The sequence below is a fragment of the Protopterus annectens genome, chromosome 4.part0 (genome assembly GCF_019279795.1).
Source record: "Protopterus annectens isolate FY-2018-M chromosome 4.part0, PAN1.0, whole genome shotgun sequence".
Taxonomy (NCBI): Eukaryota; Metazoa; Chordata; order Ceratodontiformes; family Protopteridae; genus Protopterus; species Protopterus annectens.
The window spans coordinates 1,194,058,966-1,194,073,108 of NC_056733.1; the positions used below are offsets into that span (position 1 = coordinate 1,194,058,966).

At 43.8% G+C, this 14,143-nt stretch overlaps 1 protein-coding gene across 1 annotated transcript in view; it reads right to left on the bottom strand.

The window, feature by feature from the left end:
• Positions 1-14,143, bottom strand: part of LOC122800429 (NADH dehydrogenase [ubiquinone] flavoprotein 1, mitochondrial-like) — a 315,965-nt gene that overhangs the window by 178,713 nt on the left and 123,109 nt on the right. The window contains exon 5 of the mRNA XM_044069874.1: positions 2,219-2,402. Coding sequence (XP_043925809.1) covers positions 2,219-2,402 — 184 coding nt within the window. The remainder of the gene's footprint in view (positions 1-2,218; positions 2,403-14,143) is intronic.

Below are 14,143 nucleotides of genomic sequence, written 5' to 3' on the forward strand. Positions count from 1 at the left end.
ACATTTTACTATTTCAGTTTTAACATTTTTAGATAGATTTTAAGAACCTAACTAAACAAATTTTCTTATAACTGGCCCTGAAGTAGCAGTCGTGGAAACAGTATCAGTCGTGAAAACAGTATCAGCAGTATTGTAAGACTTTCAAGAATGCTTAGTTACATAAGAAGCAAATACAAAAGATGCATTCAAGCAGTTTTTCTCTAAGGAAGAGGGCATAGGTTTCTAGTAGGTTACTTGGTTAGCAGTCCTAGAGCCCTTACAAGCCTAGCTATATTAATCCCAAATTGCACCATCTGTCCTTAGTAAGTGAACATACTTTGCAGAGCTAGTCTATGGTCAACATCGACTCCCCCTGTCCATGAGGGACAGGGAATGTTAACACGGTTAACTTGGTCATGTTCTCAAAAGACAGAAGCAAAAATTTTAACATAAGATCTTGACAGATTAAAATTCTGAATGTTAAAAGTGGCATAAATATAAACGTTCTTGTCAAATTTGTCAGCAACGTTTTCATCCCTGTCAAAGGGAATGGGATTAGCATCAGCTATTTGTCTAGCAAAGGAGTTTTGCATAGAGACATCATAGCAGAGCCTTCTTTAGGGTTAGAAAAAAAAGCACTTGTGAGTCTGGGGAGCCTTGTATATTCTAACAAACTGTCTAGAGGCAAGAAAGTTGATTGTCAGGTAAATTACAAGCTGTCCGGAAAACATTCTCTAAGGCAGATAAAACAGGAAGGACAGCTGCTGGCTGCAGAATATCTAATAATAAATCCTAATATATTTGCTGGGCAACAGATATTTCATTCTGATCCCACTCAAAAAAAACTTTCAATTATATAAAGTTTAAGAAAATGAAAAGCCTTCTGGAGGGAAATCTAAAGCAACACTTTTCCTCAGAATCTAACTTTAGGTTGAAAAAAATCCTAAGGAACAACATTCTCCCTCCAAGCCCTACTCGTCTGACTGAAGATATGAGTCTGAAAGAGAAGGAATTAATTTTCTTTTCTGTGATGAGGAAAAGGGTGAAGAAAGTGAACATTAATTCCCTAGCAAACCCTTGCAAATATTCCCTGTCCACTGAAACAGAAACAATGCAAGTCTTTTTTTTTTTGTTGTTGTTGTCTTAAGACCAAACCAAAGCAGGCATACTACGCCAGGGCTTAGACTCCCTTTCCCAGCATTACAGTGGACCTTCAGCCGCTCCTTCCCCCAACACGGACAAATGTGGTCCTATCTTGCTCATGGAAGGCAGCCCTATGGTTGAAGAGAATGTTTCTATCCCATGGTCCTTAGTGGCTGTAGGTGTTACACCAGAGAAACAAGGGGAAAAGCAATGAGTGGTCCAAGGAACCAAATCCAGTCATAGCAGAATCATCCACTGGAGGCTGAGGAAAACTGGAGCTGTCCTGATCCCAAAGATTCTGTGCAAATGTTTTTTCATGCAGATGGAGGAAGGAAGAACAGAGGAGACTGGTAACTGCTCCATATGTCCAGCCATGAAGGAAGCTTCAAAGATGGGTAGCAGAGCCTAAAAAGGTCTGTAACCCAGTGCAAGTCAAACCAATGGTTTCAGGTTAAAAAACACACTGACAATTCTCAAAAGCACCGACTCCTGCCCCCTGACACAAACACTAGAAAAGTATAAAACTTTAAAAAACAGATTCTACACAAAAAATTACCACAAGCATTGACAAAAGTAAAAACTCTTCAGACAAGGATGACAGTCGGTCCAAAATAAGTTCAAATAATAATAAATTCACAGAAAAAAACACCACTAGATTTACTCAGAAAAATACAGTGGTGGAAGGCTTTCATCAGTAGGGGAGACTTATCTGCCCAAGCATGCGGAAGGAGCACTCTGTGGCTGCATAAAAAGGTAATGTAAAATGAGACATACAAGTGCTGCTAAAATATATATATATATATATATATATATATATATATATATATATATATATATATATATATATGGGTCTATACGACTTGGTCGACAGTTCATATGATCGACTGTTTATTTGGTCGACAGTTCATTTGATCGACAAGCATTTTAGGTGGGGGGCTTCACCCCCCCTAACTATATATATCAACTCCAGGGTCACACAACATACAGGTCCAGAAGTGATGTCAGGTTCCAATAACTTGTAGCAATTTTGAAAAAAATAATGAAAAACACAGAGCAAGACAAACACAAACAGCAACACACATACACACACACACACCTGCAAATTGGAGGCTTCATTGTAAAACTCTCCACGGATATAGATATACGCTGCTCGGGCACCCATAGAACGACCTGCCACCAAACAGCCTTCAATCAACTTATGGGGATCGTGACGCATGATTTCTCGGTCTTTGCATGTCCCAGGCTCCCCCTCATCAGCATTGACAACCAGGTACTTTGGTCTGGGGAAAAAAATCAAAAGAAGCAATTAAACACAGCTTTCTGTTAATATTTTTTTCTACACAACATGCTTCTCCTCTGTCCTCCATCACAGCCTTCTGCTCAACTTGTTACAAAGGACATTGTGTTGGTAGGGAGGGTGTAATTTTTTGTTTTTACTTATTGCCAATGCATTATCCCACATCACCCCATACCCCCCCCCACACACACACACACACTACCTGCTTGAACTGACATTGGGAGGAAATGTCAGCATCATACATTGGTCTCAAAGAAAGTACAGTTCTGTACAGTTACCACAAATGCAGATGTTTGAGTATATTCACTGTTGAGTCCTGACTTTTGGGATTTCCTGCTGTGAAAGCTCTTGACCTGCCCAACTACCAGAGAAAATTATTTCCTCCTAAAGATGGCAGATGCCCTAACCGATGTCAATATGCTTGGGTGTATAGGGAGCCAGCCTATGTCATGAAATCAGTTTTTGCTTGTCCCCTAACAGGCAGAAGCTTCAAGAGAGCAGTAGGAGACCGAGGAAGAGAACCCTTACAGGAACAGAGGCAGGGAGAGGTTCCCTTGGCTAGAAAGAATGTTATAAGTATGCTTAGTAGGTTAGGGGGAAGGAGGAAGAAGGAAGAAAAAGAAGACCGCATCAGTGAAAACACTGAAACATCTACGTTTACGGTAAGTGTACACAACTGCACTATGTTCGTGTTTAACTGTTGCAGTCCTGACTTCTGGGAAGATTCCCAAAACTGAAAAGAGGGAGGAAGGAGATTAGGAAAAGGAGAGGATGCCTTGCAGGATGGCAGTAGCAAATTCTGCTCTGGACCTAGAAAAGGCTGCCATGTGGTAGCGTTTAGTGAAGGTATGCACAGATGACCAGGTGGCACCTTCCACAATGTCATTAGTAGGGACCCCTTTCAAGAAGGCAGCAGAGGTTGCAGTAGCCCTAGTGGATTGTGACCTGACAGTCCTGGGAGATTTTTTTTGCCAGGATGGCTGTAACAAAAAGATACAGTGGAACATCCATTTTGAGATAGTCTGTTTAGAAGCTGGTTTTCCCTCAGAGCCAGGGGCAAAGGTCACAAAGAGTTGGTCAGATTTTCTCAAGGCTCTTGTTCTATCAAGATAACAGTGGAGCTGCTTATGCTCAACATGTGAATAGAGTATTCTTTCCCCTTTGTTCTGGGAGCTGGAAAGAGTGTAGGCAGGTGAATGGCTTGAAGTGTCGGTAAACCACTTTTGGCATGAAGGAAGGGTTAGCTCTGAGGGAAACCCTGTCTGGAAGATGAGGAATGGTTCCACTACCATGAAAGCCTGCAGTTCAGAAAACCCCCTGATTGAGGTGATAGCCAACAGGTCGTCAGTTTTCCAAGTTAGAAACTTCAGTTGGGCAGATGCTACAGGTTTGAAAGGATGCAATGTCAATTTTCCAGAACAAAGTTAAGGTCCCATGGAGGGGTAAGGTTGCCTCCTGGTTAGCCTGATGTGGATGACTCCCCTAAGAAACTGTCTTAACAGGGGATGGGAAAAGGCAGGAGAAAGAGTAGGAATATAAGCCAAAATGGCAGATGCATGAATTTTAATGGAGGAGTAGTAAAGGCCTTTACCAATCAGATTATCTAGATAATCTAGAATGGTAGCAACCTGGGCTGAACCAGAATTGTGGTGCTATTGCTCACACTAGGTGGAAAATCTTTTCCACTTAGCTGAGTATGATTTCCCAATGCTAGGCCTTCTGGATTCCTTGAGAATGCCCTAAACCTGTTTGCTTAGGGTAAGCTTGTCCCTGGATGCTGTGGAATTATCCAAGCTGAAAGGCTGTGTCTCTGCAGGCTGAAGTGCACAATCCTTCCCTTGTCCTGAATGAGAAGGTTGACTCTCTGATGCAGCAGCCATCGACTCAGGTTGGTTAGTTCGAGAAGGAGAGGATACCAGCTGCCTGGGCCAGTCTGGGGCTATCAGTATTATCCTTGAGCCCTTTTCACTTACCTTTAGAAGCAGTCGATGTAGTGTTGGTATGGAAGGGAATGCTTAAATGAAGAGACGAGTCCAAGGGAAGGAGAAAGCATCTATTCTCCAGGCTAATTTCTGTTTGATCCTGGAAAGGAATATTTACAGTTGAGCATTTTCCTTGGTGGCGAAGAGGTCTATCTGTGGGACTCTCCATCGCTGGGCCATGCTAAGAAGTATTTCCCGATGCAGATGCCATTCATGGGGTCCATCAAGTTTCTGCTGAGGTGATCTGCTAGAGTATTTTGAGACCCTGGAATTACTGTGCCAGGAGGTGCAACCCTAGAGAGCAAGAAGTTCCCCAAACTTGCATCACTAGGCAGCATAGAGGGTAAGAATGGGTGCCCCCCTGCCTGTTTATGTACCACATAACTGTGGTATTGTCTGTTTTGACTAACAAGACCCCTGGTTCCCATTTTTCCTTGAAAGGTATCAGGACTTTTGCACAGCCATAAGCTCTTTCCAGTTTATGTGCCTGTCCTTGAACTGAACCTGCCACTTCTTTTAGGACTGGAGGTGCTGAAAGTGCCCCCCCCCCCCAGGTCATCCCTGAGGCATCTATGGTGAGAGTTTGGCCCTGGGGACTGAATATGAATGAAAAGCCTCGATTTAGGGCACAAGCCTGTGCCCACCATGCAAACTCCTCTGAGGCAAGGCATCAGCTGTATCTCTGTCATCAAGGGCTGAGAGTGCTGCCACCACACATTTTTAAGTTAACATTGGAGTTTCCTCATGTTCAGTCTGGCCAGGGAACTATAAGGAGATATGATGCAATGTATCCCAGTGTTTGGAGAAACACTCTGGGTGAGTGAGATGCATTGTTTCTGCTGGATTCTTTGAAAGTAGTAGGTCAAAAGGGAGACCTTGTCTGGGGGAAGAAAGGCTTTTGAAGTGACAAGACTAGGAATGCCCCCAGAAAAACTATCTTGTTGGTTGTTAACAGTGTTGGATTTTTGCAGATTTATTGTGAAGCCCAGGGAGGCCAAGAGATCTTGGGTAAACTTCAGATCCTTGTGAAATTTTGGTAGATTTGTGGCATGTATAAGGCAATGGTCCAGGTAGGGGTATATTTGGAACCCTCTGGTCCTGCAGAAGGCAACTGCAGGGGCTAAGCACTTGGTGAAAACCAAAGGCGCAGTAGACAAACCAAAGGGCAGTGCTAAAAAATGATAGTGACTGGAATCTGCTCTGAAGAAAAGAAAGCTTATATGGGATTCTTGAATTGGGATGTGCAGGTAGGAATCTTTTAGATCCAGGGAAACCATAAAGGTCCATGGGGCTATCATGGGCAGGAGGTTTTTGAAGAGTCAACATTTTGAGTTCTGGAATCAGGAGAAACTGATTGAGGTTGGACAGGTCTAAGATAGGACACCAAGAGCCTTATTTTCTGGGAACCAGGAACAGCCTGGAGTAGAACCATTTGCCTTTTTTGATTGTTGTGGAACTGGTTCCACTAATCCCCGAGAACACAAAATCTGGATTTCAAAAAAGGGCCTCTTTTTTGATTCTGAGGAATATCTGGATAGCCTGAGTACTTCAAAGGCTCTTTGAAAGTGAGTTTGTAAACATTTGAAATAATGTCCAGAACCCACTTGTCTGAAGGGATGAGAGTCCAGTTTTGTATGAACAGGGACAACCTTCCTCCTCGTCTTGTGGGGGGAGAGGGGTGGGTGTGAGTCATTCTTGCTCTCTGGCAGACGTCTGGGGCCTAGAACTCCCTTGTCTGGAAGTTTCTGAGGTCCACTGCCTGGGTCTCTGCAGCTATTGCCAGAGTCCTTTCTTGCTGGCTTTTCCTCTGCCTGCCTCTAGGTTGGTAGGGCAAGGACCAGTGTTTAGTGGGGAAGTACCTAGGAGGCTGAACTTGGAGGAAGTCTTTCACAGTTTACATAGACTTAGCTTTGTCTGCCATCTTTTATTTATTTGCAGTTTGTTAACCAGGAAAGCCCACTGAGCCAGTATGAGCACTTTTTCGGAGGAGGCCTGGGGAGAAAAGCTCCATGTACATACATACAGAAACAATACCAGCAACAATCACATCAAAATGAATACACAATATTACAAAAATAAATGTCAGCAGAAGTTATTACAACATTTTACATAAAAAAAAAAAAAAAAAAAAAAACAGAACTGTATAGCACGCTAAAGTTATAGGTTCTTGGTCCATTAAGCAATAAGATTTCTGAGAGGTAGATAACCTATAGTATTTATAGTGAAAAGAAAGAGAGGGAGTGTAGGAAGTTAGGAGTGAGGAGAAGGAGGAAGAATAAGATGTCTGAGTGTTGGGTAGAGTTTTGAAAAGGTATATTGAATGGCACTGCTAGTACAGCATATAGGTTAATAGGGGTGGGAACAGGAACTCTCCCTTTTAGAATAGAAATAAGAGTGGAATAAGATCTTAAAAGTAGAGAGGCTCTGGGTAGTCTGAATATGGGGAGGAAGTGAATTCCATTTCCGTGCTAGGGAAAAAGATAAAAGAAATTGGCCAGGAGAGCGCAATAGTTTATATACCTCAAGTAGGTTCTGTTTATTAGACCTGAGAGATCATTCAGGAAGATGCATGGTAAGGGTGAAAGACAGAGATGGACATTGAGAAGGCTTGAAAATGAGTTTATGGGCAGTGGAGAGTTGAATGTAAAAGAGGTAGTTGGGGAGCTCTAGCCAGTTTAAGGAGTGTAAGGAGTCACAGTGGTGAGAAGAAATTTGGTGCTTGCAGCAAACTTTGAGATTTTATTGTAGCAGGATGCCAGTTTAGTTTTAAGGGTGGCTTGAAGATTAGTAAGGATGGGTGCCCCGTACATGAGAGAGGGGAGGAAGTAGGTAGTGGAGAGGGTAAGTTTAGTTAAAGAGATTAGATAGCGATTGTGGCAGTAAAACACAGAGTTTCTGGTAAGTATTTTTAATATTACTTTAAAGATGAATGTCAAACTTTAGTTGTTTGTCAAAAAGGACTCCTAGAAGCTTGTTATAGGGGACTATTTCAATCTGAGTCATATTTTGACTAATTATAGATGAGTTTTTGTCTATTATGGTGTTTTTAGATGGGATGAATATTATGATTTTGGTTTTGGATGCACTGAGAGCTAGGTGATTGTTTAGTATCCAAGCCTCAGTGCTGTTAAAAGCGACCTGAGTTACATGCAAGAGTATGGGAAGAGATTCAGCAGAGCAAATGATTGTACAGTCATCAGCATACTGGATGAGTTTAGCCTTTGGGATGCAAAGAAGTCGTTTATGAAGATATCGAAAAGTAAAAGCCCCAGTTACAAAACCTTGGGGGATGCCTGTGAGGGTGTCTTGGTAGGAGGAGGTACAGTTATTCAATTTAACGGCCAGTTGCCTTTTTGAGAGGTAACTAGAAAACAAATTGATAGTTGGGAGTAAAGATTAAGGTGAGAGAGCTTAGACAGCAGTAGAGTATGGGAAATGGTACTGAAAGCCTTGGATAAGTCTTAAGTCTAAGAAAAGGGAAGATGCTATATTTCCTGAGTCGCAGGCGCAGTTGACATTGTCAAGGAATGATAGGAGGGCTGTGGTGGCGCTGTGACTGGGTCTAAGACCATGTTGTGCTGGGGTAAGGAGATGATTGTCTAAAAAGGTAAGGCATGAGTTGTAGGTGAATGCATTTTTCAAGTATTTTTGAGATAGGAGAGAGGATGGCTATGGGGTGGAAGTTAGAGATGTCAGTGTTGTTGCCTCCTTCATGTAAGGGAATGATGAAGGCTTTTTTCCAAGAGGAGGGGTACATAGGATCATTGGATAGAGCAGTTAATTAGGCTACAGATGGGAAGAGCTATGCCTCACCAGCTAACTTGAGAAAGTTGGATGGTAAGTTGTCGGGGGCATTAGAACATGGTTTTAATTTGAGAAGTGTTTTTATGGTGTTAACAGAGATGGGTTTGTGGGAGAAGTGGGTATAGTATTGGTGGCAGGAAGAGGGAGATGTAAAAGGAACATATAAGTTTTTAGGGAAAGATGTAGTTAGCTTGGCTACTGAGTCAATGAAGGAGTTAAAATTGGAGGTTATGGTATGGTCTGGAGCATTAGGGTCGAGGCAAGGGTTGTCTTTTCTGACAGAACTAAGGAGGGCAGTGTTGCCACTCCAAAAAATTTCTTAAGGTTGCATGTGCGATTATTTTGTAGCTTAGAGTAATAGGATTTACGGGCTGAGGCAATAAGTTTTTTAACTAAATTTACGAAGTTGTTTACATTCGGTAAGGGAGTTTGGCATTTTACATTTTTGGTGGAGTTTCCATGATTTGTCCCCAGTATGCATGAGGGTTATAGCTTATTTAGAAAACCATGGGGCAGTTTTGGATTGGACACTTTTACGTCTAGGAGGAGCAAAGCTGTTTAGTATGTTAATAAAGGAAGAACTGAAGTAACAGCGTCATCAATAGGGAGAGTTTTCAGGGGCTTCCTGTTCATTTGTTTTAAGCAATCGGAGAAGGATTGAGGGTTGAAATTTTTGTGGGTACGGGTTGAGATATAGTTGTGTTGTAGGTGTTGGGAGGAAGGTGAGTGAAGAGTAAAAGCAGGTAGGTGATCACTAAGTGGATTGGGCAAGGTGTCACTGTCAGAGATGTCATTGAGATGTGAAACCAATATCCAGTCTAGGGTAATGTCTGAAGAGTTATCTTTAGTGGGTCTGGAGGGAGAGTTAATTAATTGAGAGAAACCATATAGGTTTATACTGTGGGAGGTTGTGGTTGAGTGTATGGCAGACCAGTTGATGTTAACGTTTCCTAGGATAATTGTTTCATTACTAATATTAGATGAGAACCAAGAAAGAAGATCTTCAAGAATGGGGATATTGTTACCAGGCAAAATGTATAGGGCAGCTATCACTATGTTTTTATAATTGTTAATCTTTAGGAAGGCCAGGGTTACTTCAGCTGTAGAAAATTGGGGTATAGGGGTGGCGTAGGGTGTCACTGTTAAGACAGGAGGAACAAAGCAAGGCTATTCCACCTCCTTTCTTATGGGTTCTGTCATTTCTAATGATTCTGTAGCTGGGGGGGGGGGGTGATTTTGCAGTCTTTCAGGTGAGGCTTGAGACAGTTTCTGGAAATGGATCGAATGTCAGGGTGGTTGTGGAAGAGTAAAGCATGGAAGTTGGGTAGTTTATTGCAGAGTTTACTGCATCTTTTTAAGAACAACCTCAGCTTTAGGTCCAAAGAGGAATTCCTTGTCAAGAGGAGCATCAAGAAGGTTGGATTTAACATGGTCAGGAAGAGACGGTTTCCTAAGCCACGTTGTTGTTGTTGTGTCTTTCGGCTTTTCCCTTTTAGGGGTTGCCACAGCGGAACTCTGGTCTGCTAATGATTGGTAGTTGATTTTTACATGCCGAGTTACCAGCCCTGACGCACAGCCTTCAACGAAGGTACGCCCATTCACGCATGTCGCCACGCAGAAGACGCTCTAGCTGAGAATCGAACCGGACATCGTCTTACTGTGAGGCGACAACGCTACCGCAGCACCACCACCACATATGCCTTCTAATAACCGAGCCAGTGGCAGCTGCCCAGCTAGAAGCCTCCACTGCATCAGCCACAGTTTAAGGAATGCCTTGCTACCTGAGAGATGGAGTGGCAGAGATCCAAAAGCTCTTTAGAAAGGTTTTTAATCCTCAAGTGAAGAGACATAGAAGTTATGTTCTTACCATAACGTTCCATGTTAGTTGTCTTCTTCTCGCCTTCTTCTTGCTGGATGGGTTCGGAGCCGACCTCGGCCCGACTGCCACTCTAAAAGCTCGAGAGTTGGTTCCACCGCCGGCTCGAGGCTCCCTTATATCCCACAATGCTAGGCGAGAGTTACCTCAGATCTCGCTTCTAACCCAGCTTATATCAATAACAGTATAACTGTAAATAGAATCCACCTCTAACAGCAGGAAGAAAAGGGTGACCTACATCCTGAAATAAGAAATATGCACAAAGCATATGACTAAGAAAGAGGTGGTAGAAAGAGAGGTCACGATCACAACTCCTCTAGGTCTGTCCAGGCCAGGGGAAGGAGGGAAGAAGAAGAAGAAGACAACTAACATGGAACGTTATGGTAAGAACATAACTTCTATATGTTAAGTTGTCTATCTCGCCTTCATTCTTGCTGGATGGGACCGTCGGCCTAGCACCTTGTCCTGGGTGGCCTAACGGAACAGACTCCTGAGAACAGTGGAACCAAAATTAGCTCTATGCCTAGAAGCTAAATCCAACTTATAATGGGAAATAAAAGTGTGAGGAGTAGCCCAAGTAGCCGCTGCACAAATGGTGTCAATAGGCAGTCTGTCTTAGAAGTAGCCAAAGCTCTGGTGGAATGGGCTTTAGGTTTATTAGGCAGTTTTGGTGTCTAATCTCATAAACAAGGGTAATCAGAGACGTTAGCCATCTGGATAATGATACCTTTGAAACTGGAAGTCCTTTTCTGCTTGAGACAAACAGCTGATCAGATTTTCTGAATTGTTTCGTCCTGTCCAAGTAGTACCTTAATTGACGATGAACATCCAGGCAGTGTAATTTTGTTCAGACCTATTTGAATACTCTGGGAAAAGACAGGAGGTCAATGCTTTGGTTTAGATTTGATGTTGAAACCACCTTAGGCAAAAGGACGGGTTAGTTCAGAAGAAAACTCTGTCCTTATGGAACAAAAGATAAGGAGAACGACAACTGAGTGCTTGAAGTTCTGAAATTCTTCTAGCTGATGTGATAGCCACCAGAAAGAGAGTTTTCCATGATAATAATTTCAAGGAACATGAAGCTGCAGGTTCGAAAGGGGAAAGAATCAAAGAAGCAAGAACTAAATTTAGGTCCCAAGGAGAAGGAGGATTTCTTATAGGAGGTCTGAGAAGAAAAACTCCTTTCAAAAAGGCTTTGCAAAGTTTAGGACATTAGGCAGATTCAGAAATGCCCACATGAAAATTAGAAATAGCTGCCAATTGAACCTTAAGAGTAGATGGAGATGAACCTGCATGGAAGAGTTCAGCTAGAAAATCAAGGACTAGTTGGATGGAGCGGTGAAAGGATCTATGTCCTTTCCTTGTGCCCAATATGAGAAGCGATTCCACTTACTCAAATAAATCTTTCGAGTGGAAGATTTATGGGAAGCTATCAATATATCTCTAACCGAGTGAGATAATTGAGGAAGCCTGGCTACGGTTGGAACTGGAGGAACCAAGCAGTGAGGTTCAGAGAGGGAGGGAGCGATGAAACTGACCCGACTGGTGGATCAAAAGATCTGGAACTAGGTCCAGATGCCACGGTCGCCCAAGAGAAACGATGTAGAAAGGGGAACCACACTTGTCGAGGCCAGTAAGGAGCAATGAGGATCAATGAGGCCTTCTGAGCGATAGCTTTCTGTATTACTTGAGAGATCAGAGGGAAAGGAGGAAATGCATACAGAAGTCCCGGGCCAAACTTGGACTAGAGCGTCTCTGCTGGGTTGGCCTGGTAAAGGGAATAGAGTGAAGTATTCTCTGCACTTGCTGTTTTGGGGGTAGCAAAGATCGCAGCAAGGCTGACCCCACTTGAGAAATATCTCTCTCACTACAGAGTCTTTCAGAGACCACTCGTGAGGCATGAGTATAGCTCTGCTCAACTTGTCCGCAATGTGATTGGACTTCCGGGGATGTGCGCGGATGTGTTATCAGAAAACGCTGAGAAGAAATCGCCCATTGCCACAGTCTGAGTGCTTCTCGACACAGGTGGTATGATCTGGTTCCGCCTTGTTTGTTGATGTACCACACTACAGACATATTGTCTGTCTGATTGCAATCGCTCCCAAGGGAAGAGAGTCTTGAAGGGCTTGCAACGCTAAAAGCACTGCTCTCATCTCCAGAACATTTATGTGCAAGTGGCATTCGCTTGGTTGCCATGTGCCCTGGACTGTCCTGCCCTGATAATGCCCCCACCCGATCAGGGAGGCATCCGTTGTCAGAGTAGCAACCGGAGGAGGTGGAACAAATGGTCTTCCCGACAGGAGCTGGGGAAGACATCCACCACATGAGATGCTTTTGCACGCTTGTGATCATAATGGTGTGAGACATTGGAAGTTCCTGGTATGACCATTGAGAAAAAAGCATCCACTGAAGGATCCGCATGTGGTATCTGGCCAATGGGAGGAGAGGTATGGCGCTGCCATGATTCCCAACACCCTTAGAACTAACCTGGCTTTGGCTCTGTTGTTGTTGAGAAGAAGTGACACCAATTTGTGAATGTCTGATATGCTTTGGTTCGTTAGCGTTGCAGACATGTTTATAGTATCTAAATTTAGCCTATGTAGGTAATAGTACGACAAAACAGACTTTTCGCAATTTATTGAAATACCCAGTTTTGACAAACGCGAAAAGTATAATCTCTGGCCATCAGAAGGAGATGCTTGGTGGGAGCTGTGAGAAGCCAGTCGGCCAAATATGGAAACACCTGGAATCCTTGTAGCCCCAGGTGAGAAGCTACCACTGCCATGCATTTGGTAAACACCGGGGCAGTGGTGAGACCAAAGGGCAGGGCCCTGAATTGAAAATGACTGGTTCCCAGCCTGAAGCGGAGGAATCTTCTGGAGCGCCTGTTCATTTTATGTGATAGTACGCATCCTGAAGGTCTATAGAGCACATCCAGTTTCCTTTTCCCAATAGGGAAGAATGGATTGCAGCGTGACCATCCAATCTTGTTTTCTTGACTGATCTGTTCAAGATACTGAGATCCAAAATTGGTCTCCAGTCCCTGTTTTCTTTGGAACTAAAAAGAACCTTGAGTAGATTCCGGATCCTTGTTGGTCTGCTGACACTGGCTGAATTGCTCTTTTGCAAGCAGTTTTGAAATTTCCAAAGCTGCTATATCCCTTTGAGCGGGTGGAACATCTGGAAGGGATTTTTTGACTGATTTGGAAAACGAAGAAAGGGGATAGAATAGCCTTCGAAATGATGGACTGTACCCATTTGTCTTGAGTCAGGGATAGCCAGGCTTCTGGGTACAGTGACAATCTTCCGACTGCCTCCGAAGATGGGCAGTCGGGCAACACCTCAGGGATGCTGAAAGGGCTTGTCAGGAAAGGCTTCCCGATTGCCCTGGTTCTGCGGACCCCTGCCCCTAGGGCGATGTCTACCATTGTTATTCCCACCTCTGCCTCTGGTAGGAAACGACTCTGTCGCCAGGCGAAGTCCCTTGAGATTGTTTACGGAACCACATCTTTCCACCCTTCTGGCCTTTGGGGTAAGGCCTAGAAGGAGTCGAAAACGGACTCCGACGGCAGAAAGGGTCTTGCCATCAGTCTCGCACCTAGTCAGGGTTTCTTTCACTTGAGGACCAAAAGAGATGATCCATCAAAAGGGGAGTTCGTGAAAGACGCCTTGAAAGGTTCCATAAAGTTGCATAGCCGCATCCAGGCGTGCCTCGTAAGGCTACCCCTGTTCCTCTTGCTCTGCTCGCTCCATCGGCCGCATAAGAGAGGAGGCGCATGGAGGAGTTGGAAATGGAATTAGGATAGCCAGCTGCGTGTTCATTTTCTCTTGAAACCCGCAGCTGTAGGGTCCTTCAACATTTCACTCGCCTTGATCAAGTCCCTTTGAAGACGAGTGAAATGGCACAGGTAATTCAGCATGGTAAATGTCGCTGAGGAGAACATCCGCTTCACCTATCCATGGACCTAGATTCCTTGTTAGGTGGATGGACAGGCACTGAAGGATCAGCCAGTTCCTTCTTTGTGGCGGCAGCTACCACCATAGCATCCACAGAAACTCCTT